The following is a 26,027-nucleotide window of genomic DNA, read 5'->3' as shown; positions in this document are numbered from 1 at the left end:
GTAGCTCGGAGATAGAATGCCCCTGTACTGCAAAAAAAAATAAATAAATAAAAAAGAGATTCATTCTTTTCTTTCCATATATTTTTCTTTTATTATTGAGTAAATATTGCATTGAATAAATATGCCCCTTACCATTTGTCCATTCTTGTACCAATGAACATTTGGATTATTTATAGTTTGGGGCTATTATGAATAATGCTGTTATGCATATTTGCTTAAGTATTTGTGAGGACATATGTTCTTATGTCTTGGATAAATATCTAGGAATGGAATATCTGGCTCATAGGATATATGTTTAAATTTATAAGAACTGTCATATTGTTTTTTCAAGTGGCTAATGATGTGAGGAAATGATTAGCTCTTGTACTAGCCATTCATACATCTTGTTTGATGAAACATTTGTCAAAATCTTTTGCCATTTTAAAATTGGCTTCATTTTCTTTTTACTTATGTAAATGTATTCTCTGTACATTATGGCTTCAAGTCAATTATCAGATATGTGTCTTGAAAATATTTTCTCTGTAGCTTGCCTATTCGTTTTTCAGTGTTTCTTCTTCTTGAACCTAGGGACACTCTATAACTGAGCTACATTCCTACTCCTTTTCATTTTATTTGTTTATTTTATTTTATTTTTATTTTTTGCGGTACTGGGGATGGAACCCAGGGGCATTCTATCCCCACGCGACACTCCCAACCTTATTTTTTTTTAATTCTTTTTAGTTTTGATACAGGGTCTCACTGAGTTGTGAAGGGCCTCGTTAAGTAGCTGAGGCTGTCTGCAAACCGAAATCCTCTGGCCTTAGACTCCCAAATGCTGGGATTACAAGCATGCACCACCACGACTGGCTATTTTTGTTTATTTTGAAGGGTTTTTTGTGGTACTGTGGATGGAACCCAGGGTATCATACATGCTAGGTGAGTGCTCTACCACTGAGTTACATCAACTAGTCCTTATTTTAACATATGGTCTCACTAAGTTGCCAAGGCTGACTGTAAACCTGAAATCTTCCTGCCTCGGCCTCCCGAGTTGCTGGATTACAAGTGTGTGGCATGGCACATGGCATTAATGATATCTTTTAATAACCAGAAATCTTTAATATCATAAGATCAAATTAATAGTTTTTTCTCTTATAAATTACCATATATGGCTTGCCTGAAAAAAAAAATCTTTGTCTACCAGCAAGTCACACAGATGGCCTCCTATACTTTTCCTTGAAAGCTCTTTTGTTTTTAGCTTTTATGTTGAGGAGGATAACCCTAATTGATTGAATTCATTTCTGTATAACATGTTAGGTATGGGTTGGGCATCATTGTGTTTCATGTTGATACCTTGTTTTTCCAGCACAATTTATTAATGACTATCCCTTTCCCATTGGCTTGCTTTGGCACTATGGACAAAAAATTTAAATAATATTAACAATTTAAATGTAAAATTTTAATTTTACAATTTAAATGTCGCCAGGCATGGTGGAGCACGCTTGTAATCCCCGTGCTTGGGAGGCTGAGACAGGAGGATTGCGCAGGTTCGAAGCCAGCCTCAGCTACTTGTGAGGCTCTCTGCAACTTAGTGAGACCCTGTTTTCAAATAAAAAAATATAAAATAGGTCTGGGAGTATAGCCCAAAGGTAGAAAACCTCTAGGTTCCACCCACAGTACCACCAAAAAAAAAAACAAAAAAAAAACAAACAAAAAATTTAAATGTAAAAGTACAATTCAGGTTTATTTCTGGACTTTCTAGTCTTTATTTATTTATTTATTTATTTAGTGTGTGTGTGCACGCGCGCGGCGCGTGTGTGTGTGTGTGTGTGTTGTGTATTCTGGAGTTTGAACCTAGAAACATTCTACTTCTCAGCTACATTCCCAGCCTTTCATATTTTTGTTTTGAAACAGTCTCACTCCGTTGCTGAGGCTGGTATTGAAGCTGCAATTCTCCTGTTTTAGTACTGGGATTACAGGCATGAACGATCATGCCTGGCTATTTTTTGTATATCCTTTTTTAAAGTGGTATATTTAGAATTTTTTTCATTTTTTTCATTTTTATTGCTGCACTGTATTCATCATCATAATGGGATAGAAAACTTGTGTAGACATACATGCACATTTCGCCCAGTTAGCCCCTACCCAACCCCCACCCCATTCCCTCCCAATCCTTCCTTCCCATGCTTGGCTTAGTGGTTGACATCTAATATTATAGCAATTTATCCAAAATTAACATAGACAATCTCACATAACAGATTCATTTGTCTGATATCAAGCTTTTGATCACTTAGAGATAACATTTCAATATTTCTTTTTACTTTCTTTCTTACCAGAGGATATTTTTTTTCTTTTTTTAAGATGAAACTATCATACATTTATTTATTTATTTTTCAGAAAAAAATCTATCCTAACATGAAATATGAACTCTAAATACCCAAGATAATCTCGAAAAAGAACAAAGCTAGAAGATGTACATTTTCTTATTTCAAACCTTATAAAGCTACGTTAATTAAAACAGTGTAGTACTACTATAAAGGCAGATATATAAACCATTGGAGTAAAATAAAAAGCCTAGAAATAAATTCTTCCCTATATCGTCAAGTTATTTTTGACAAGGTTTCCAAGAACATTTGGTGAAGGAAATAATAATCTTTTCACTAAATATTGTTGAAAAATAATAATTATATGAAAAGTTATAAAATTGGACCCTTACCTAACACCATATACAAATATTAACTCAAAATAGATAAAATACCTAAATGTAAATCTTAAGAATATAAACTTTTAGAAGAAAATCTGGGTCATAAAACTTCACAACATTGAAATTGGCAGTGATATTTTGGATATGATTTCAAAGGCACAGATAACAAAAGAATAAACAAACAAATTTCCTAAAAAATATTGTACATCCAAAGACAGTGCAAACAGAGTTAAAAGTTACTGATAGAATGAGATAAAATATTTCCAAATGCTATATCTGAAGGTATATTTATATTCCAAATAGAAATTCTAAAAATTAGCAACAATAAAAGCAAACAATACAATTTAGAAATAGGTAAAAGACTAAAATAAATAATGAATCTCCAAAGATTTTTATATAACCAATAAACACATGAATATCACTCATCATTATCATAATATAACTAATCATTAAGGAAATACAAATAAAAACTATATTGAAATACTACTTCACATTTGTTAGGATGGCTGCTTAACATGAATTAAGTTGCTCCAGCCCTTTACCTTGAGTTTGTTACTATCTTTCCTTGTAAAGTGCGTTTTTTGTAAGCAGCAGGTGGTTGGATTCTGGGTTTTAATCCATTTTGCCACTTCATATCTTTTTTATTGGGGAATTGAGGCCATTTATATTCAGTCTAATTACTAAGAGATAACTTTTAATTCCTAACAAGTTAATATTTTATTTCTATTTGAAATATTGTTTATTCTTCTTTGCTTAGTTGTCTATTGGATGAAAAATCTTGTTTCTCTGGTTCTGGTGTGTATTACCTATTTCTTCTTTGTAGTTAATCTCTTTGAGTATTTTTTCTAGTGCTGGTTTTTAAGACATAAATTCCTTCAGTTTCTGTTTGTCATGGAAGCTTCTTATTTCCCCATCTAATTTGATAGATAGTTTTGCTGGGTAGGAAATTTTTGGCTGGAAGTTGTTTTCTTTCAGAGTTTGGAATATGTTACTCCAAGCCCTTCTGGCTCTCATGACTTGGTTTGGGAAGTCTGGAGTGATTCTAATTGGTTTGCCCCTGAATGTCACTTGGCCTTTTGTTTTTGTTGCCTTTAAGATTATTTGCTTGGCTTCCACATTGGTCATTTTGACAATTATGTGGCATGGGGAACCTCTTCTCTGATCCTCTCTAAAGGGAGTTCTATAAGTTTCCTGGACCTGTGTATCGACCTCTTGCTCTATGTTTGGAAAATTTTCTGCTATTATTCCTTTGAAGAGATTGTTGATCCCTTTGGTTTCACCTTCTTTTCCCTCCTCTATTCCTATTATTATTAGGTTAGCTCTCTTAAAATGGGCCCATATTTCTTCAATGTCAGATTCCTGCTGTCTTATTTTTTTCTAAGTTATAAATTATGCATTTATTTTTGGAGTGATCATCTTCTCGGAGCGAGATTCTATTCTCCATGTGGTCTAATCAATTGTTTATAGTTTGAATTGAGGCCTTTACCTAAATGATTGCTTCCTTTATTTCTTTTAGACTCTCTCTAAATTCTTTTTGAAGTCCTGTATTATATCTACAGTTATATTCCTGATTTGATCTTCTGGAGATCTCTGAATTTCTGTGTTATCAGGTTCTGATAATATGGGGTTGTGGGCTTTCATTGCTCTATTGTTGTTCCTCTTTCCCATGATTTCAGAATTTTGTGCCTTCCCTGGGTCACTATGACTTCACTTAGGGTGCTCTGTATCTTGAGTCTGTGGTAATCTCAGTCACCACTACTCCTTTATTGGGTTGTACCGCAAAGTCTCAGACCCAGGGACTTAAACGAGGCTGCATGAAACCATGGGGGTGCTGGACTGTGCGTTTTCCCATAGGGACCTGTGACTAGGGTGTGGTATCTCTGCCACCGCTACTCCTTCACTGTGTTGGACTACAAAATCTCAGACCCAAGGAGATTATCAAAGCTGGGCAAGTTCCTGTGAGTACAGTACAGGGATTTCCCCTTTAGGGGTCACATTTTGCACTTATGGTTATTGTGCACTCTGATCAAGAGCTGTCGCAGCTGGGCGTGGTGGCGCACGCTTGTAATCCCAGCATTCGGGAGGCTGAGTCCCGGAGGATCGCGGTTCGCGGACAGCCTCAGCTACTTAGTGAGGCCCTCTGCAACTCAGTGAGACCCAGTTTCAAAAAATAAATAATAAAAATTAGGGCAGGGGCTGTAGCTCGGAGGTTAAATGCCCCTGGGTTCCATCCCCAGACCCGCAAAAAAAAAAAAAAAAAAAAAAAAAAAAAGAGCTGTCGCAAGGCGTGGTGAACTCGCTGTTGCTGCTGGCAATATGGTGCTGCTGCTATGTCCTTGGCCATGAGGCTGATGTATTTCTTTTCTGGTTTTGTGTGTGTGTGTGTGTGTGTGTGTGTGTGTGTGTGTGTGTGTGGTGGTGGTGGTGGTACTGAGGTTCCTGGAAGTCCTTCTACCTCCGGGCTACACTCCCAGAACTATTTTATATTTTTATTTAGAAACAGTGTCTCTTAAGCTAGTGTGACTGGCTTCGAACCAGCGCGATCCTCCTGTCTCCACCTCCCACACGTGGGGATTACAAGCGTGTGCCACCACGCCCGGCCTTCTTTTCTGGTTTTGAGCTCTGTTCTGTGTTCCTGGAAGGTGTGATAAGCTTGACCACTGGGAGTTTTAGGCGTTCTTTGCACTGAAAGAACTGCTGAATTACACCCGAATGATCTGCAGCTGCTCACTTAAGCTCCTTGTTTACCTTTCCTCTCTGGAGTCTGGTGCTGTGAGGGAAGATGGTGCTGGCACGGCTTCGCCCCCACATTGCGGGCTTGATTTCTTTTCTGATCTCTGGTTGTTCTTCTAGTCTTTTTTTCTCTGTCCTTTGTGTTTACATTTTTTATTTCTCTGTTGCTAGTATTTTCTAGCTATGAAAAGTGCTGATTTTGTGGCAATAGTGATAGAGTTTTAGCAGGACTTGTAAACGCTGCTTTTCTAGGTCACCATCTTCCCGGAATTCTTGGTATACCCTTAATTCATTGATGAACTGTCTTCTTGGTACTTTCAATCTTGAAGTTAAGTAGTGTTAGGTATTCATCTTTCTGCTTTTTAACCATTGCTGTAGCTATTCTAAGCCTTTTTCATGTCCATATGAGTTTTTACAGTTGCTTATCAGTTTGTGCAGAAAACTTGCTAAGATAATGATTGGGATTGAAGAAATTGATCAATTTTTGGAGAGTTGATTTCTTAGCAACATTGAGTCTCCTAATCCAGAAATAATAATATAGGTCGATTTAAATTTCCCTCAGCACTGTTTTATAGCTTTATGTGGAAAGAGGCACTGTATGATTTTTGGCAAATTATTCCTAAGAAGTATTCATGCTTTTGATATTTTTACAATTGGAACTGTTTTTGAATTTGATTTTCTAATTATTTTCTGCTAATATACAAATTATAATTGTTTATATATAAATATATAACACTAAATATATATTTTATATATAGCATATGTAATACTTCTTGAGTGAGCATACTTTTATTTTCAGATTTTGGAGCATTTATGATTCAAGACATTTGGATTAAGAATGCTCAATTGGTAAAGCCTTCATAAATATTCCAACATCTGAAAAACAGACATTTGAAATATTTCTGGTCCCAAGCATTTCAGATAAAGGATACACAAGCTGTGTACCTAATTTATGTAGATTATGCATTTGCAAGATTAACTTACTGGTTCTAGTAGTTGTTGTGTAGATTCCTTAGGACTTTATATAACTGAATAAAATAAAAGAAATTTTATGTCTTTCTTATTGAGCATTATTTTTAAATTTCTTTTATTTTTGGCCTCATTTTGATGCCTAATACTTCCAGTAAGACATTGAGCATAAGTGGTAAAGTATACAACATTGTCTTGTTTTATTCAAAAAGAATTGAAACCAAGGGCATTATATCTCCAAGGCACACCACAGCACTTTTTTTGTTGTTGTTCTGAAACAGGGTACAGAGAAACTTACTACTTGCTGAGGCTGTCCTTGAACATGTGATAATGTCTCAGCCTTCCAAGTATGTGCCACCTTTACTGGCTCATTATTTTTCTTGATATTAGATGAAAAGCATACACGGTTTTACCATTACCATTATATTAGCCATATTTTTGCTTTTTATATACCCTCTGGTTGGTTATCTTCTTTTTTAAAATCTGGATTGTGCTACATTGCCCAAGCTAGTCTTGAACTCCTGGTTTCAAGTGACCACTTCAGTTCAGTTATCTGGATGTGCTATCATGCCTTGATGGATGTTATCTTCTATTCTTAGTTTGCTGAAAAATTTTGTCATGATGGATGTTGAATTTTGTCAAATATTTTTCATGTCTTGAAATATAGCAAATAGGATAAAGGATAAGGGAGAAATCAGAATAAAGGAGAAAGCCAAATACTATAATTTATTCATTTAATAAGAATTATACTGAGTTTAAAATATTAAACCAATCTTACATTCTTAGAAGAAACTCTATTGGCCATGGTGTATTATTATCATTTTTATATTGCTAATTTCAATCTGATTAATAAATTTTAAGTATTTTTGCACTTCTGTCCATGAAGAATATTGGTCTTCAATTTTCTTAATTTTTTTGAATTTATTTGACAGACTTTTGATTATGATATTGCCCATTTGTAAAAGTGAGTTTGGAAATGATCCCTTGTCTACTTTCAAAAATAGTTTGTGTAACATTGGTGTATGTCTCCATTGAATGCTTAATAGAGTCCATTAACAAACCCTCTGAGTCTTTAATTTCTTTATGGGAAATTAAAAAATATATTGGCATGTGTTAATGATACAGAATGGTGTGTCTCATTGTGCCATACCCATTCATACATAAAACATAATGTGATCAATTTCCCTCTCCAATAGCTCCCCATCTTCTTCTGCCTTTGATCGTCTACTCGCATGATCTTCTACTTTCATTGAATCCTTTTTCTAATTTTTTCCCTAGCTTTATAGGCAATTTTGGATAGCCTTTCCAATTTATTTAATGCATATATTGTCATTCATATTTTCTAATTCATCTTGATTCTGTTTTGGTTAGTTGTATTTTTCTAAGAATTAATTCATCTGTTGTGTCAAGCTTATTTTCTATAGTTCATATTTTCTTATTTTTAACATTGGTAAGATTTATGGTACAGGTAAAAAATATACTCTCTAAATGATTGAAAATAAATATTTAATCTTTGTACATCTTAGGTAGTCTCTGTACAATGCAAGTTCTTATGTTTTTGTCTTCCTCCTTCAGTACTTCTCTCTTGTTTGCACAACCTTTTAAAAATTAACTGTAAAATCCGTTCTTACCTTGGGGCAATACAAAACAAGCCTTTAGTATGACTTAGTCTGGTAACTAGTTTATCAACCTCTGAGCTAGAGTGATAATGCCTCTTTCACTCAAAATTTTGGAGGTTATCTCAGTCAACATTCTCACTGATATAATACAAAACAATTTACTACACAACTTAGAGGAAGATTTATTTGTTTACAGGTTATAAGCTACTTAGCCACACCGGAAGCAGGTGTTCACTTCCTATTGCATTTTGTTTGCATATGTAGTTGTCTATTATTGTTGGATAAACCAACCAACCTCAGTCACAGTCTTTGTACCATGCTGCCTACATGTTGAATCAATATCATGGCTTCTTCATGATATTGTATTGCCTGAGCAGAGTTCATTTGTACTAGTAGAAGAATCATTTATGGCTTTGGGGTTCACAAGTTATTTTTAAAAATAGTATAATATTATGAACTTTCATCCTCCATTATACACTCAATTAGGTAATATCTCCTTGAGAGAAAAAATGAGTTGATAATAGATAGATAGATAGATAGATAGATAGAGAATAGATAATAAAGACAATATAGGCCAAGATCGTATATATCTTTTTTCAGCCATGTCCTTATTGTATTACCTTGGATGAGTCACTTAACTTCTCTAAGCCTCTTTCCTGATATTATAAACAAAAACATTTCTCTGGGTTGATAAAGAAATTAAATAGGAGAATGCAAGTAAAGGTCTCCATATACCCCGTTTTTTCCTGCAAGAGTACAGGCTTATGAGTATGATTCCAGTGTAATTATTCATAGGACTACTTTTCTTTCTCAAAAATATTCCAGTATGTACTGGGCATGGCAGCATGCCTCTGTAATTCCAGTACTTGGGAGGCTGAAGCAGGAGGACTGCAGGTTCTAAGATAGCCTCAGGAATGTAGCAAGACTTTCAGCAACCTAGAAGACCCTGTTTCTTTTTTAAAAAGGACTGTGGATGTAGCTTGGAGGCAAAACAACAAGAACAAAAATTTTTAAAGGGCTGGGAATATAGCTCACAGGAAGAACTTCTCTGGGTTTAATCCCCAGAACCACATACACACACACACAAATACTCTAGTATGTATAAAACACTATTACGAATCAAATCTGTAAATCCTTTTGACCACGAGTCTCTATCAGAATTACTAAAAGCTAATGCTTCATTTTCCTGCTTCACTTATTTTCAAGAGTAGAAGCCAGAGACTTCTCTGATTGTTTTCTTACCCCAATTTGAATGAAAGCATTGCTCAAGAAACTATGAGGCCTAATGCCTAATGCCATTGAATGTTTTTTATTGTTTTATTTTTCCATTTCATAGCAATATGGGTTGGGGGAAGTGGCCTAATTTCCTGGCTCTTATTTCTAAGAATTAGGGAAAAAATGCCCAATATATCATTTCAAAACCCTTCCCACCTCTATTATTGCCCAGGTAGAAGCAGGTTAGAGGGAGAAAACCTCAGAGATAGGCTTGAAAATGAAAAGGTGGTGGTTGTGTGTGTGTGTGTGTGTGTGTGTGTGTGTGTGTGTGTTTATGTGTATGTGTGTGTTTATGTGTGTGTGTGTGTTTATGTGTGTGTGTGTGTGTGTGTGTGTGTGTGTGTGTGTATGTCTACCAGAATCACACTTTGGTTTGTGATTCTGAGTGTGTGTGTATGCAGGAGGAGTATGATAGCTTATGAAACTAGTTCTTATCCTGCAGCCGTCTGTGCAATACTCTGGGATAAAGGCTAGGGTAGGGTGTGGGAAGGATTTCACTGTAATAAGTGAAGAATTCAGTTTGCATTTTCTGGTTCTTTCTGGCAGATTTACCTAGGCAACGTCCCTCTGGGGAGGGCTTTGGCTTCTATATATTTGCCTAAATCACTGCAGGAGAGGATTCCTCTTAACAACTTACAAACCATCTTGTTTAATTTTTTTGGCCAAACTTCACTCTTTAAGGTAAGTTCTTGCCTCCGGTAACTGTCATGAACTGATATGTGGTGACTCATTGTAATTATGAACTCCTGCTATTTTCACAATGTTCTGTTTATCTTCGAATATACTCTGATTGATTCCATGAGTCTTCCAGCACAACCCCTGGCCCTCCACATGAATCAACATGTACTTTAATGATGTTCCACAGTTTTTAATTTTCACAGCTTCTCAGCTTTGGAAGTGACCTTAAGGATTATCTGGTGACCAAACAGAGGCCTCAAGATGTTTCAGATCCAGAAAAGAACAGCACGTTCTCCTCATGAAATGCCCTTTCAGCTCACTAGTGCTTTCTCCCCAAATATCACCTGACTCCTCAGAACTAACATGCCCACTCTTTGGTGCCAATATATTTACAACAGATTGGCGTCCAACAGAACATTTGCCTATGGGCATATGTTGCTCTTTCTCGCTGATGTGACAGAACCTTCTCAGAGGGCTTCAGGCCTCACTCACTCTAAAACAGAGGAAACATGTTTTGGTGGTGAAGAGGGTGGGTTGAGGGGCCAGGATGATGGGATTTGAAGCTGGCTGTCCTGTGTTCTGTGTGGCCTCAGGCAAGCTACTTAAACTTGTTCAATATTGAATGGGGGAAAATATAGTACCTCATAAAGCTGCCAAAGGGCTAGAAGAGTTATTATGTATGAAGTGCTTACAGCATTGCCTGGTACATAATAAGCACCATTTGAAGGTTTGCATTGCTGTTGTAATTATCCTACCTTGAGTCTATGGCTAACCAAGAGCCTATTGCTCCAAGCCACTCTGTCTCATCTAGCTGTAGGGAAGACAGCAGCCAGTTTGCATGACACTGACAATGATGAACACTTTTAATTGTTCATATTTACACTTATTATCTCCCCTGCTTCTCAAGAGAAATTGAGACGCAAAGTCACTAAGTAATTTTCTCAGATTCATACAGCTAAGAAGTGGCATAGCTAGGAATCTAACTCAGTTTCTCTGGCTCCAATGCTCATATATTTAGAGGTTAATACATGGCTGAGAATGTAGATCAGTGGTAGAACACTTGCTCAGCATGTCTGAGATACTGAGTTCAATCCCCAGCACTGTTAAAAAAAGGTCACTACTACATTAATTTATCCAAGTGTGTTTGTAGTTTTTAAAGTATACTTTTATTGGCGTATTGCATTTATACATTATCATGAGATTCAGAGTGATAGGAACATACATGTACACAGAACATTTGTTTGCATTTCAATCAAATATTCACTAAATTATCTTGGATATCATATTGGGTCAATTCAAAACATGTCACATACATATTCCACCTATGAACTAAAATATACTACATCACCTCCAAATATGTCTGTAAGACATTCTGTTTTCTTGGAATTCTATAGCTGCTCTTCTCTTTATCTAAATTCTCTTTGTCCCTATGGGATTAGCATAAACCATACCCAGGATGCCTGTCTAGAGTTAGCAAGTCCCTGATCTCTTGCTTGTCCCCTGGACAAAAACTTTGAGTGAAAAAAAAACAAATTAAAAATGTGGCCCATAGTATCTAACACTTTTGATAGGCTTGTTGCTTCTCTGTACCATCTGAGATGCCATTATTTTGATCTTAATTTCTCTCCTTTCTTCAGTAGTCTGTGCTTGTCTCTCATAAGAAATAAACTTGCCTTGCATAGATTTCATACTTAATAAGTAATTTTTATTCACTAACACCTTCCACAGAAAGGGATTAAAGATGTTTGCCAAAATTAGCTTGCAGACGTCATAGCTCCAGATGAAGAAGGATTAGAACTGGACTTCCATCTGATTCAGACCTGGAAATGCTCAGATCTCACAGGGTCCTATCTCCTCAGTGTACAAAATGAGAACACCAAGACCTATGGAGAAGGCACTTGCTGAATGTGGCACAGTTTGTTTATATTTGTCCAGTGAAAATGTACTAAATCCGTACTCTGTGTCAACGCAGTGCTGGATGCCGGAAACATGAAATGGAGCAAGAGATGGGGCCCACCCTCACAGAGTATACAGTGGGATGGGGGTGGGGTGACAGATGCTCAAAGTTTCTAGCACCAAAGGGGTACCCAAGGCTGGGATCTGTACCACTGGTTGTCAAGGATTGAATGCTTACAAGAAATGCCACCTTTTTAGCATTTGTATGGCACTGGGGATTGAACCCAGGGGCATTCTACTTCTGTGCCACACCCCAGTCCCATTTTATTTATTTTTACTTTGAAACAGGGTCTCATTATGTTGCTGAGGGCCTTGCTAAATTGCTGGGGCTGTCATCAAACCTGAGTTCTTCCCATCTCAGCCTCCCAAGTACTGGGATTACAGGCATGCATCACCCCACCTTGTGAAATGCCACCCTTTAGAATCTTTCTCTTAAGACTCTGAGTCTCATACCCTTGCTTTCACACTACTTCCTCTCACATCTTTTGATCAGAATTTTAACTTTTATTGCTACATATTACCTTAGAAAATGTTGATAAGACACCACTCTTAGCATCATGTACCTCCTCCTTCCATCGCTGCACTAGCTGCAGGTCTCAGGGAGGGAAAAAAGCACTAAGCAAGTGCAATGTGATTTAGGGGCTCTGGGACTGGAGGAGAGATTCTCTGCTCCCATCTGGGAGAGAGCAGTAGTCTTCTGTAAGAGAGCTCTCAGCTGACACCTGCACCTGTGGCTGCATAGGCGCTAGCAGATGAAAAGAGGGGGAGGAGGTAGGAGGGCTCCAGGCAGAGGGAACAAATTGTGTAAAGGTTAAATGTAAAAGGTAAAACTGGAGCCCACAGAACAAAGAATGGAGAAGTAAGGGACGATTTTTGTTCCATCCCTAGCATGATCAGTATTTTGTAGATAAGAGAAATGAGGCCAGAGGAGAGGTTAATTAAGCCTGGGGTCATCGTGGCTGTCTCCTTTTTTCACCTTTTCATCACAGAAAACTATCTCCTAGACCAAGTTGGGAGAGTAGTGAGAGATCGAGGCCACCCTCCTTCCTTGTATCACCAGTGGCCCAGAAGGGGGAGAGTCTTTGAAAGGACAAGATTCTTTAGGCTAGAACTTGTTCTTTCTGGTGCCAGCTGGGGTCCTTTACAACACAGCCAGCTTAGGATGGACTGAGCTGGTTGGGAACAGGAAGCCAGTAGCTCCTTAGTGGACCCCAGGCTGCACTCACAATTCCCCAGATATCAGAGGCTGTGGGACCCAGGTTAGATAGGGAGTTAGTGCTTAACAGTGTTTTTTGTTTTTAATATGAAGATAAATCGGGCATTGTGATGCATGCCTGTAATCCCAGTACCTTAAAGGCTGAGACAGGAGGACTGCAGGTTTGAAGAAAACCTTAGTGATTCAGTAAGACCCTATTTCAAAATGAAAAATAAAACAAAATAGGGCTGGGGATGCAGCTCGATGATAGGACACCCCTGGGTTCAATTCCCAGTACTACTTATATATACAGGCATGTCAGGCTCCTCATGGGACATCTTTTGGGCTGACCTTCTCCAGTCTTTGTTTACATGTTCTTAGAGAATTTGCTTCCCCCCATTTGTGCCTTGTACCAGCCCTACCTCTGGTCTCTTCATGTGTACCTCAGAAAATGTACTCTCTTAGTTTGCCTTCTGGAGATTTGGCTATGGGTACTTTGGTCCTGTTAAATAGAAAGCCCCATATTTAAAAATATATGTTCTGCCAGGCATGGTGGTGCACACTTGTAATCCCAGTACATGGGAGGCTGATCCTTTAGGAGGGTTGCAGTTGAAGGCCAGCCTCAGTAACCTAGCAAGACTCTCAGCAACATAGTGAAACCCTGTTTTAAAACAAAACCAACTAAAAAGGGATGGGGTTTTATATCAGAGATAGGATGCCCATGGGTTCACTTCCCAGTAAAACACACACACACACACACACACACACACACACACACACACACAATGTTATAATTTGTTGCCTTTAAACCAGTATTTATTAAGCATTTCTGTTCTGCCATTTACTAGCCATATGACCTTTGAGCCTGTATAAGCCTCAGTTTATCTGAAAATTATCTGTATGGTGTCAGTGAAGGTCAAAGGGAGCATCAGAGTGGACAACATTCAGCAAAGTAACACCAGGGAAGTGGCCCCAGAATTCCTGGTCCTTTAGGAAGAAGATGACTATCCTCAGAGATGTGTTCCAAGTTGGATATTGGTCTACCTGCTTGCATCTCCAGTGAGGATAAAATAGGAAGTGGTCTATTACTAACCTATGTTGAGTTTAGATTTCTTACAAGGAAGGTGCTCTTATAAGGATGGTTGAGGCTAGAACTGGGGTGAGTTGTGAAATGTCAGAATTTGAGAGTTATCACAGTAGGAAATCACTCTGTTTTGTTGCTACTGCACTGTGTAGCAGGTACAAAATAATTCTTCTTGGATAGATATTTGGATGGATGGGTAGATGCATGGCTGGCTGGCTGGCTGGATGGATGGATGAATGGATGAATAGTACTGGTTTGGCATAATTAAGACCTTTATATGAAGTCATATAACCTGAATAGTGTCTGAAAATTCATTCTTAGGTTGAAATTTTACTTTCCACATTTCTACCTAATACTGTGTGTAGTGCTTCATAAATTCTAAACTGATAGCAGACATGTAAAAACTTAGTAATTTAGGACCTGACCTCCTCTTTTTTCTGTTTCATCTACAGACCCCAAATGCCACTAATACATTAACCACATGTGTCATGAGTGCCAGCATTTCAAATATGTCCATTCAAAACTTGGCTGATCCAGTGGTTATTACTCTGCAGCATATTGAAGTAAAACGGGTAACATATCCATTTTCATCTGAGTCAGAAGACTTCAGAACTCCATCTTGATTTTTCTGTTAAAATTAATTTTCTAATTAACAGATGTGACTCAAAGACTTAGTGAGGCTTATCCTTATCCAGGTAGCAGAGGTGTGTTATCATTGGGGACTTCTAGAAATAATGCCTTTTCCCAAAGGGATAGTGAATGGTGGGCATTCTAGCACTGTGACAGATTGCCAAGGCAGTGAGGATAGGTGGGTCATTTGGTTGTCCCATTGCACTAAATGGCATTTAATTCCACTTATTTCTAAGTGAGGCAAACGACTTCTTTCAAAATAATGGAACATTTGTATTCTTTGAATTTCCATGAAGAGCATTAAAATGTTTATTATCACCAAATGACTAAAACCATAGTCATATGGCATAACATAAGGCATATATTACTAAATGATCAAATTTAGCCTTAGTAGAAGAATGAATTACTATTCCATTCTTTGATATTTAATGTGTGTCCAGTGCGAATTCTTAATAGCTTCCTTCATTGCCAATCTGTAGGACCATATGGTACAACATATTTTTGGTAGTCTTGATTCTAGAATAGGAGAGGAGAAAGAAGAATGGGAGATAAAATTTTTAAACAGATACCAAATTAAACCTGTTTAGACGGGTAAGATCTCTAAATTAGGCCTGTAACTACAGCTCTCAAGTTATTCCCAGTAATTAATTGTTCCTTGCCCCAAGTTTGCCAAAGACTGGAATCTAGTGAGGTCTCAGAAATTTTCAGTAGGTCACATAGGGTGGCAATTCAAACTTGTTTCCATAAAGCTTGATCTCAGCTGTGACTTGGAGTCTCAAAGCTCCATAAAGAACTTCTACTACGCATCAGTCCTTCATTGAGTAACCACAGCTTCCTCTTGGGCCTTGAGTAGCAAATTCCAGTGCTACCCAATATTTTAAAGGACATGTACAGAATCACTATGCAGTGGTATGCTATTTTATCACTTGTGAATCCATAGTTAGATGGGATTAGTCTTGAAGTCAACTCACAAATGGCCCAAGTGTGTGTGTGTGTGTGTGTGTGTGTGTGTGTGTGTGTGCATGTATATGTGTTTACTGTCTGAAAACAATTGAAAACATGCATGTTTATTTGTTGTGGTGTGGTAGCCCTCCAAGGGAAGATGTTTATCTCAGATATTTTTTTCCCTAGAAGTATGATCAGGTTCACTGCGCCTTTTGGGATTTTGAGACAAACAGTAAGTAATTTTATAAGCAAGCTTTCTCTTTTCCCCAGTTCATTTTCATATTTGACAGTGGAAGAGGAGAGTGTTGCTCTGAAACTGCTGTCTTATCAGACCCTACTGAGAAATCTGAAATACCAAGATACATAATATCATTTTTACATCAAACTAAGGCATGGAAATTAGGAAAACAATCTCTTTTGATAAGATGCTTATTTGGAAAGCAGAAACATTGCACAACTCAGGAGTAAGCAAAGTTGGAAGAAACAAATTTGGAAGGTCTGCTGCAGAATAGCTTGGGGCTTTTTGAAGAAAGTTGAATGCTCACCTGGCTTTTATCTGAATTCTCACAGGAATTTGCAAAATCTACTATACCCTTCCTCTTTTTATCTCCTCACCTCTTCTAAACTATGAGACTTGAGTAGGCCATTTCACTTCCCAAGGCTCTGGTACTTTTCATCTTTTCACTGAGGACATGAGATTTCTTGGATAGTCCCTAAAGGGCCCTTCCTACTTAGATGAGTATGAATCTTTGGTGAGAGCAAAAGATACTGGGGATAGTTATAGCCAAATAGGTTTATCTGAGCCTTGACATCTCCACTGAAATCTCTAGGTATAACATCAAATCTCAGAGAATTTCTACATAGAAGCAGTTTTTGCTGGAATGCCAGGGTTGGCTATGAGAGGAGTCCTACTATGGAAGCTCTGCCTAGGAACTTTTACTTTTTCAGTATTCTTAGGATTCTAGGAGAACAGGGAAGTCTATTCTCTCAACTCTCTGGGTTTCAGAAACACTACTTTTTTTCTTTTTTTTATCGGTGCATTGTAGTCGTACATCTTAAAGGAGTATAATGTGGTAGAGGCATATATGCACACATCACCCAATTAGCTCTTAAACAATTTCCACTCCATTGCCTCCCCCTCCCTCCTTCTCATGTTTGGCTTAGTGATTAAATTTGACATGTTTGTTAATGTACATCATGTACATTAGGGAATTTCTCTCTTCTCCTTCACATCCCCCTTGGTCAGGTCAACTTATTTTCTCATCTATAGTTTCTCCTTCTTCGTCTATAGTTCCTCCTATGACCCATTTTCTCCCTAGCTTCCACATATTAGGAAGAGCATCTGATTTCTTATTTTTTGTGACTGACTAATTTCACCTAGCATAATGTTCTCCATTCCCATCCATTTCTCTGTAAATGATGTAATTGTGTTCTTTGTTATGGCTGAGTAAAATTCCATTGTGTATATATCCCATAATTCTATAATTCACTCATCTGATGGTGGACATCTTGGCTGGTTCCATAGTATCGCAGTTCTGAATTGTGTAGCTATGAACATACATACACACGCATTAGTTTGGTAGTTTTGTCTCTGTTCTTTTGAGTAGATACTCAGAAGTAGTATTGCTGGATCACATTCTTCTGAGGATCCTCCATACTGTTTTCCAAAGTGGTTGCACTAATTTGAAATTCCACTAACAATGGGTTAGAGTTCCTACTTCCCCACATACTTGCCAGCATTTGTTGATGTTTGTGTTTTGAATAATTGCCATACTTGGAGTTAGGTGAAATCTTAGGGTAATTTTGATTTGCATCTCTCTGATTGCTAATGATGTTGAGCATTTTTTCATACATTTATTGGCCATTTGTATTTCTTCTTTTGCAAAGTGTCCATTTAGTTTACTTGCCCATGTTTTGATTGGGTCATTTGTTTTCTTAGTGCTGAGTTTCTTGAGTTCTCTGTAAATTTTAGTCCTCTATCAGGTTTCTTTCTAAAAAGCAGAAATAACATTCTCCTTTCCTGGTCCCTTCTAAGTCTTTCAGGAAAAAGAATTCTGTAATGAGATAAGCTTTGTCCCCCACAGCCTCACTAGGTTGATCTCTGTGTTTATTAATGCCAATTTCTGGGATACTCCCAGAATACCTTTCACTCCTGCCAATCTCCCTCATGGATCCAGATATTCTGGAATCTATGGGATTGCTATGGATGGATAAATTTGGGCTACACTTGGCTACCTACCCTTGGCAAGTTCTTCTGATTTAATGATATTCTGTAAGTTCTTTCCTAAAACTCCTCTAGGACTCAATATCTTCTTGTTATTGTAGAAGAGAGTTGGTTCTAGAAGGGTGCATGTGTTCAGGAGAAACTAGGCAGTTGTTGAGTCAATCAGAGGTTCTAAATAGCGATAAGTCAGGGAAATGAATGGAACTGGAGGACATTATGCTAAGTGAGATTAGTCAGTCACAAAAAAATATGAAATCAGATGCTTTCCCTAATATGTGAGAGTTAGGGAGAAATGGGTTATAGGAGGAATTCTTGAAAGAGGAAATCCTATAGAGAAGCAAACAAGACAGCCTAAAGGAGGAGAAAGGAGGGGGGAAGAGGAAAATCTCTAAAACACACAATGTACTTAAACATATCGAAGTCAATCACTAAGCCAAGCAAGGGAGGGAGGGACGGGGAGGGAATGGGGTGGGAATTGGGTAGGGGTTAAATCAGCGATGAGTACATGTTTGTACACACAAGTTTTTTATCCCAATAAGTTGTATGAATATAATGCACCTATAAAAAATAAAAAATAAGCCAAAAGACAAGAAAAAACTAAAATAATTCATGACTACCAAGCTAACACTAGAGAAAATACTTAAAAAATAAAAAAGGATAAAGAAGAAGCACCAGATTGACAACTAACATAGGAGAAATAAAGCTACATCAAACAGAAAATATAACTCAAAATGACAGGAAACAAAAATCATCTCAGTAAAAATGCTTACTATTAAAGATCTTTACTTTTCAATTAAAGACATAGAATGACAATGTAGATTAAAGGACATAATCCAGGTATTTGTTTCTTGCAAGAAACTCACCTTAGAGTCAAAGATATTCATATACCAAAATTGAAAGGCTAAAAAAGATACACCTTGAAAATGAACACTGAAGGGCCAAATGAGTGAAGTGTGCATGCATGTCTCTAACTTCTTGTATTCAATTAAGATGTATGACTACAATGCACCAATAAAAAATTGATAGAGAAATAAAATACTAAAGACAATAAGAAAAAAAAACATGATCTGACTTGGGCAAGGAGTGCTTGAGACCATTTTAATTCTGGATTGAACTGGTTATTTAGGATTCCCCTTTCAGTCCCACCAAATAGGTACAATGTCTGTATAGTCCCCAGGTCCTTCAAATTTTTCTAGATATGCTTATCTCTTTTATTAGGTACTTTAAAAATTGTCACTCTAGAACATGAGCATGACTTTAAAGTCCTTCCTAATCTGTAGAAATATGGGATAAGAACAGGAAAAGAGAGAGCTGAGGAAGTTATGCCATTCATGAAGTCTCTCAAAAGTCAATTTGTCCTATTAGATGTAATTTGATCTGAGTGTTGAATTAAACCTCTATTTTGCTGTCTTAACAGACAATGATAATTATAATGCACATTTGGATGGTGCATACAATGAAAAGTTAAACATTTCTAAGAAAATCAAAACAGTTTTAAAATTCCCTTCTGTCTCTTGCAGATGGGCTAGGTGGATGGAACTCATCAGGCTGTAAAGTAAAGGAAACAAATATAAATTACACAGTCTGTCAGTGTGACCACCTCACCCACTTTGGAGTTTTAATGGTGAGTTGTCTTTTCATCTTTCCTCTGTAGAATTCTGACAGCTTTAAATAGATTTAGACCTGTAATAGATGTGTGAACTAAGTTATGGAAAGACAATATGAAAATAGAAAAAGGCCCCTCTTCCCATTTTGTTCATCCAAAGTATAGCAGATTGAAACAAATTTGTATTTGTCTCATAATATTAATGCCTGCTCCTCAAATTTGAAAGAATTATTCCCTGTATTCTCCTTCTCAAGAGACTACTACCTTTAATATTCTGGTATTTATATTCAGTTAGAATATTTGCCTATGTGTATATTAATGCATTTTATATAAATTGGAGTTAAATTTTTTATATTTTTATTTTAGTACTGGGGATTGAACTCAGGGGCATTCTACTCATGAGTTATACCTCTAGACCTTGATAGGTTTTGAGTTTTAAAACAAGGTCTCACCAGATTTCAGAGATCCTCACTAAGTTGCTAAGGCTGGCTTCAAACCTGCAGTCCTCCTGTCTCAGTCTCCCACACATTGGGATGAAAAATGTGTGCCACAACACCTAACTCTTCTTACCACTTGTTTAAAAAAAGTGTATATATATATAAACTTTCATCCTAACAACATATATTGGATCACTTCAGACAAATATGTATCCATCTATTTAAAATTTTAAAATACCACTATGGGCAAGAAGTGGTAGTGCACTCCTGTAATTCCATTACTTGGGAGGCTGAGACAGGAGGATTGTAGGTTTGAGGACAGAGGTTCAGCAAGTAGTGAAACTGTCATTAAATTAGCCAGACCTTGTTTCAAAATTTTGCACTAGCAAAACAAACAACCTAATCAAGAAATGGGCAACTGAAATGAATAGACACTTTACAAAAGAGGAGATACAAATGGCCACTAGATTCATGAAAAGATGTTCTTCATCATTAGCCATCAGGGAGATGCAAATCAAAACTACACTGAGATTCCATCTAACCCCAGTCAGATTGGCAAGCATAAAGAAATCAAACAATAATAAATGCTGGCAAGGATGTGGTAAAAGAGGAACTCTTTTACATTGTTGGTGGGAGTGCAAACTAGTTCAGCCACTATGGAGACTGGTGTGGAGATTCCTTAGAAAACTGGGAATAGATCCACCATTCGATCTAGCTTTACCACTCCTGGGTATTTTTCCAAAGGGGTTGAAAACAGAAACTACAGCAACATAGGCATACCTATGTTCATAGCAGCACAATTTGTAATAGCCAAAATTTGGAAACAACCTAGGCCCCCATTAACAGATGAATGGTTTGCAATGTTATGGGAAATATACACAATGGAATTCTATTCAGCTATAAAGAAGAACAAAATCACGTCATTTGTAAGAAGATGGAAAGTGCTGGAAAGCATTATGTTAAGTGAGATCAGCCAAACACAGAAAGGGAAGGGACATATGTTTCCTCTAGTATGCCCAAACGAGTGAGCATTAAGGATACCAGAGGGACTCCAGATAATGGAAGGGAAATCTCAGCAAAGTTTGAATGGAAAACTGAGAGGAAGGAGGCTGAACTTGACTGATGAGCGGCTATTTCCAAATAGGTGTAAAAGTACGAATAGAGAAAGGTTAGCCTGGGTATTAAGTATCGGGAGGGGGGAAGGGAAATGAGGGGGGGAGAGGGCACCAAATACAGATTAAATGTATAACATTTACTTTCAATAAAATACATTAAAAATAAATAAATAATTTTTTTAAAAAAAAGACTAAAATAGGGTTGGGAATGTAGCTCAGAGGTAAAATGCCTCTGAGTTTAATCCCTAGTACAAAAACAAACATTTGGGTTCTGGGAAGATGACGATGGAGAAGAGCAGTGCTTACAAGCCCTGCTAACAACCAATCTCTATTACCACAAAATCAGCACCTTTCATAGCCAGAAAACACCATCAGCAGAGAAACAAAAAATGTAAATACAAGGGACAGAGAAAAAGAGGGCTGAAAAAATGAGACACCAGAAAGAAACCAGACCGCAGTGCTGCGGCTGGAGCTGCGGCATGGAGCAGCGTGGGCGCCATCTTCCCTTGCAGCACCAGGTCCCAGAAAGGAGGGGGACTCAGAACTGAGCTCAGAGCCAGAGAGGAGATATGCCGACCTCACAGCCGAGGACGCAGCAGCAGTGCCATACTGCTGATGGCAACAGCAAGCTCACCGGACAGCACCAGACCAATTCACTCAACAAGCCACCAGGCTCCAGAAAGGAGGGCCGGACAGAGAGCTGAGGTGATTGGCTGCAGATCAGCCAGGTAGAATTCAGCAGATTTTTTTGGCGCAGGGAGTGTCTAAAGCTCCCAGAGGCTGGGCTCACCACACCCTGCAGGGACTTAGAGCAGAGCTGAAAAATAAAGAAGAAATACGCCAATCTCACAGCCAAGGGCGTGGCAGTAGTGCCATATTGCCACCTGCGGCAGCAGCGGCGAATTCACAGAGTCCACTACAGCTCCATCAGCGCACTCAACAACAGTGAGTCAAATTGCAGCCCCTAGAGAAGAAATCTCATTACTGCACTCCCGGGGACTTGACCCAGTGAGGAAGTGGTGGTGGCAGAGATATCACACCATAGTCACAATTCCCCGCAGAAGAATGCCCAACCTGACACCCCCAATGGTCTAAAGCAGCCTCGATTGACTCCATGGGTATGAGAATTTGTGATACAACCCAATAAAGGAGTAGTGGTGACTGAGATACCACAGACTCAAGATCCAGAGCACCTTAAGTGAAGTCGTAGTGACCCAGCAAAGAACCCAGAGAAGGCACAAACTTCCGAAATCATGGGAAAGAGGAATAACAATGGAGCAATGAATGCCCACAACCCCACAACATCAGAACCTGATAAAACAGAGATTTCTGGAAGATCAAATCAGGAAAATAACTTTAGAAATAATAGAGGTGTTTCAAAAAGAATTCAGAGAGAGCCAAAAAGAGATGAAGGATGCAATCAATGAAGTAAAGGCCTCAATTCAAAGTATAAACAACTGATTAGACCACATGGAGAATAGAATCTCGCTCCTAGAAGATGATCACTCCAAAAATGAACGCATAGTTTCTAATTTAGAAAAAAAATCCGACAACAGGAATCTGACATTTAAGAAATATGGGCCCATTTTAAGAGAGCCAACCTAAGAATAATTGGAATACAGGAGGGAAAAAAAGGTAAAACCAAAGGGATCAACAATCTCTTCAAGGAAGTAATAGCAGAAATTTTTCCAAACATAGAGCAAGAGGTCGATACACAGGTCCAGCAAACTTATAGAACTCCCTTTAGACAGGATTGGAGAAGAGGATCCTCATGCCACATACTTGTCAAAATGACCAATGTGGAAGCCAAGCAGAGAATCATAAAGGCAACAAAAACAAAGTGCCAAGTGACATTCAGAGGTAAACCGATTAGAATCACTCCAGTCTTCCCAAACAAAATCATGAGAGCCAGAAGGACTTGGAGTAACATATTCCAAACTCTGAAAGAAAACAACTTCCAGCCAAAAATTTCCTACCCAGCAAAACTTTCTATCAAATTAGATGGGGAAATAAGAAGCTTCCATGACAAACAGAAGCTAAAGTAATTTATGTCTTCAAAACCAGCACTAGAGAAAATACTCAGAGATTAACTACAAAGAAGAAATAGGTAAATCACACCAGAACCAGAGAAACAAGATTTTTCATCCAACAGACAACTAAGATTGGTTATCTTTGGAGATTCATTATTTATGTTAGTCTTTTACCTATTTCTAAGTTGTATTGTTTGCTTTTATTGTTGCTAATTTTTAGGATTTCTAGTTGGAATATTAATATACCTGCAGATATAGCATTTAGAAATATTTTATCCCATTCTATCAGTAACTTTTAACTCTGTTTACATTGTCTTTGGATATACAATTTTTTAGGGAGTTTGTTTACCCTTCTGTTTTCTGTACCACTGAAATCATATCCAAGAAATCACAGCCAATCTCAGTGTTGTGAGGTTTTATGACCCAGATTTTCTTCTAAAAGTTTATAGTCTTAAGATTTATATTTAGGTCTTTTATCTATTTTGAGTTAATATTTGTATATGGTGTTAGGTAAGGGTCCAATTTTATTATATTTCATATAATTATTATTTTTCAGCAATATTTAGTTAAAAGATTAGTATTTCTTCCACCAAATGTTCATGGAAACCTTGTCAAAAATAACTTGACAATATATGGAAGAATTTATCTCTAGGCTTTTATTTAACTCCAATAATTTATATATATATATGCCTTTTAACAGTACTACACTGTTTCAATTATTGTAGCTTTATAGGGTTTGAAACCAGAAAATATACATCTTCTTGCTTTGTTCTTTTTCGAGATCATTTGGGTATCTAGAGTCCATATTCCATATTAGGATAGGTTTTTTTCTGAAAAATAAATAAATAAATGTATGATAGTTTCACCTAAAAAAAGAAAAAAATATTCTGTGGTAAGAAAGAAAGCAAAAAGAAATATTGAAATGTTATCTTTAAGTCATCAAAAGCTTGGTATCAGACAAATGTAACTTTTATGTGAGATTATCATTGTTAATTTTGGATAAATTGCTATAATACTAGATGTCAACCACTAAGCCAAGCATGGGAAGGAGGGATGGGGAGGGAACGGGGTGGGGATCAGGTCGGGGCTAACTGGGCAATGTGTGCATGTATGTCTACAAAACTTTTTTTTTATCATTATGATGTATGAATAGAGTGCACCAATAAAAGAATTTAAAAAAAGAAAAAGGGAGGGGGAAGGGGTGGGGGTGGGAATTGGGGAAGAGCTAAATGAGTGATGTGTTCATGTATGCCTCCATCATCTTGTATTCCATTAAAATGTATGATTATAATACTTCAATAAAAAATCTTTAAAAAAAGAAACAAACATTTATGGGATGCCATTATGTGGACTTAACACAATAAATATAACCAATCCCTGATAGGTGGATATTTTAGCTGTTTTTCTCCATTCTGAACTTTGCTTTAATATACATTCATATTTATATATTTACTTCCACTGGTGAACAAAATCTATAGGATGCATTGACAGAAGTAGAACTGCTCAATCAAAGGGTATGATCATTAAAGTTTATATTTTTTCTTTTTGCAGTATTGGGGATGGAACCCAGGGATATTCTATGAGCCAAGCCCTACTTTTTATTTTTAAAATTTTGATAGTTCCTGCCAAATTGCAACATATGAAAGGTATATTTTTAAATACTTGATAAATTTTATGCCCAGCCCTAAACCCTTAATACCATCTCTAAGCTCCTTCACTCCTAAACTCAGAATTTGTTGAATTTTACCTCCAAATAGTTCTCAACCAAATATTTTCTCTACCCACCTATGAATAGTTTCTTAGTTCTCTTGTTACTTTATTATATAAAATTATCCGAATGTGCTGTGTTTGAATTGTTTCTCCAACTAATTAATGTAAGTTCTTTGAAAGCTAAGATTCCTTTCTTTCTTACCTCCCCCTCTTTCCCATTTTTTCTTTCTTTACAGTGCTGGGTATAAGACTCGGGGTCTTATATATGCTAAGCACTCAGTCTACCTTCAATCAACAGCACCAGACTTATTTATTTTTTATTGGTACATAGTATTCATATATCTTGATGCAGTTCAGGGCGATAGAGGCATACATGCACATGGCACTCATTGAGCTCTCCCTCAGTTACCACCCCTCCCTTCCTCCCCGTGCTTAGCACAGTGATTGATAAATTTGTGTAAGTACATCATGTCCATTGATGTGTTTTCCTCTTCCCCATCTCATCTGTCTCAGTGAGGTTGCCTTATTTGCTCAGCTATGGTTTCTCCTTCTTTGTCTAAAGTTCCTCCTATGACCCTTTTTCTCCCTAGCTTCTGGATATAGGGAGAGCATCCAGGTTTTTACTTTTGTGACTGACTAATCTTACTCAGCATAATGTTCTCCATTTTCATCAATTTCCCTGAAAATGATGTAATTTTGTTCTGCACACCTACCACCAATTGATTTTTTACAAAGGGGCCAAAAATATACACTGAAAAAAAGATAGCCTTTTCAACAGTTGGGCTTGGCAAAACTAGTTAACCATATGTAGAAAATGGAAACAAACTCTACTTTCTCACCCTGCAAAAGAGTCAATTTAACATAGATCAAAGACTTGGAAGTCAGACCAGAGACCTTGCAGCTCCTTGAAGAGGGCATAAATCTAACACTTAAACAGATATAATCACAGGTATAAACTTTCCTAATAAGACCTCAAGTCACAAGAAATTAAAAGGAAGATCAATACGTGGGATTGCATTAAACTGAAGAACTTCTGTACAGAAAAGGAAACTATCAAGAACCTCAACAGAGAGGTGACAGAAGGAGAGATTTTTGCCAGCTACTCCTCTGATAGAAAACCAATATGTATAATATGTAGAGA

The 26,027-nt window shown here is 37.3% G+C and overlaps 1 protein-coding gene across 1 annotated transcript in view; it reads left to right on the top strand.

Moving 5' to 3' along the window:
- Positions 1-26,027, top strand: part of ADGRG4 (adhesion G protein-coupled receptor G4) — a gene marked incomplete at both ends in the record, with an annotated part of 225,914 nt that overhangs the window by 99,813 nt on the left and 100,074 nt on the right. Inside the window, 4 exons of the mRNA XM_080718933.1 lie at positions 9,823-9,957; positions 14,642-14,761; positions 15,951-15,996; positions 19,509-19,612. Coding sequence (XP_080575059.1) covers positions 9,823-9,957; positions 14,642-14,761; positions 15,951-15,996; positions 19,509-19,612 — 405 coding nt within the window. The remainder of the gene's footprint in view (positions 1-9,822; positions 9,958-14,641; positions 14,762-15,950; positions 15,997-19,508; positions 19,613-26,027) is intronic.

Source organism: Muscardinus avellanarius, assembly GCF_963383645.1.
Source record: "Muscardinus avellanarius genome assembly, chromosome: X".
NCBI lineage: Eukaryota > Metazoa > Chordata > Mammalia > Rodentia > Gliridae > Muscardinus > Muscardinus avellanarius.
The sequence above is the reverse complement of the archived record's forward strand: the minus strand, read 5'-3'. Positions and strand labels throughout refer to the sequence as shown.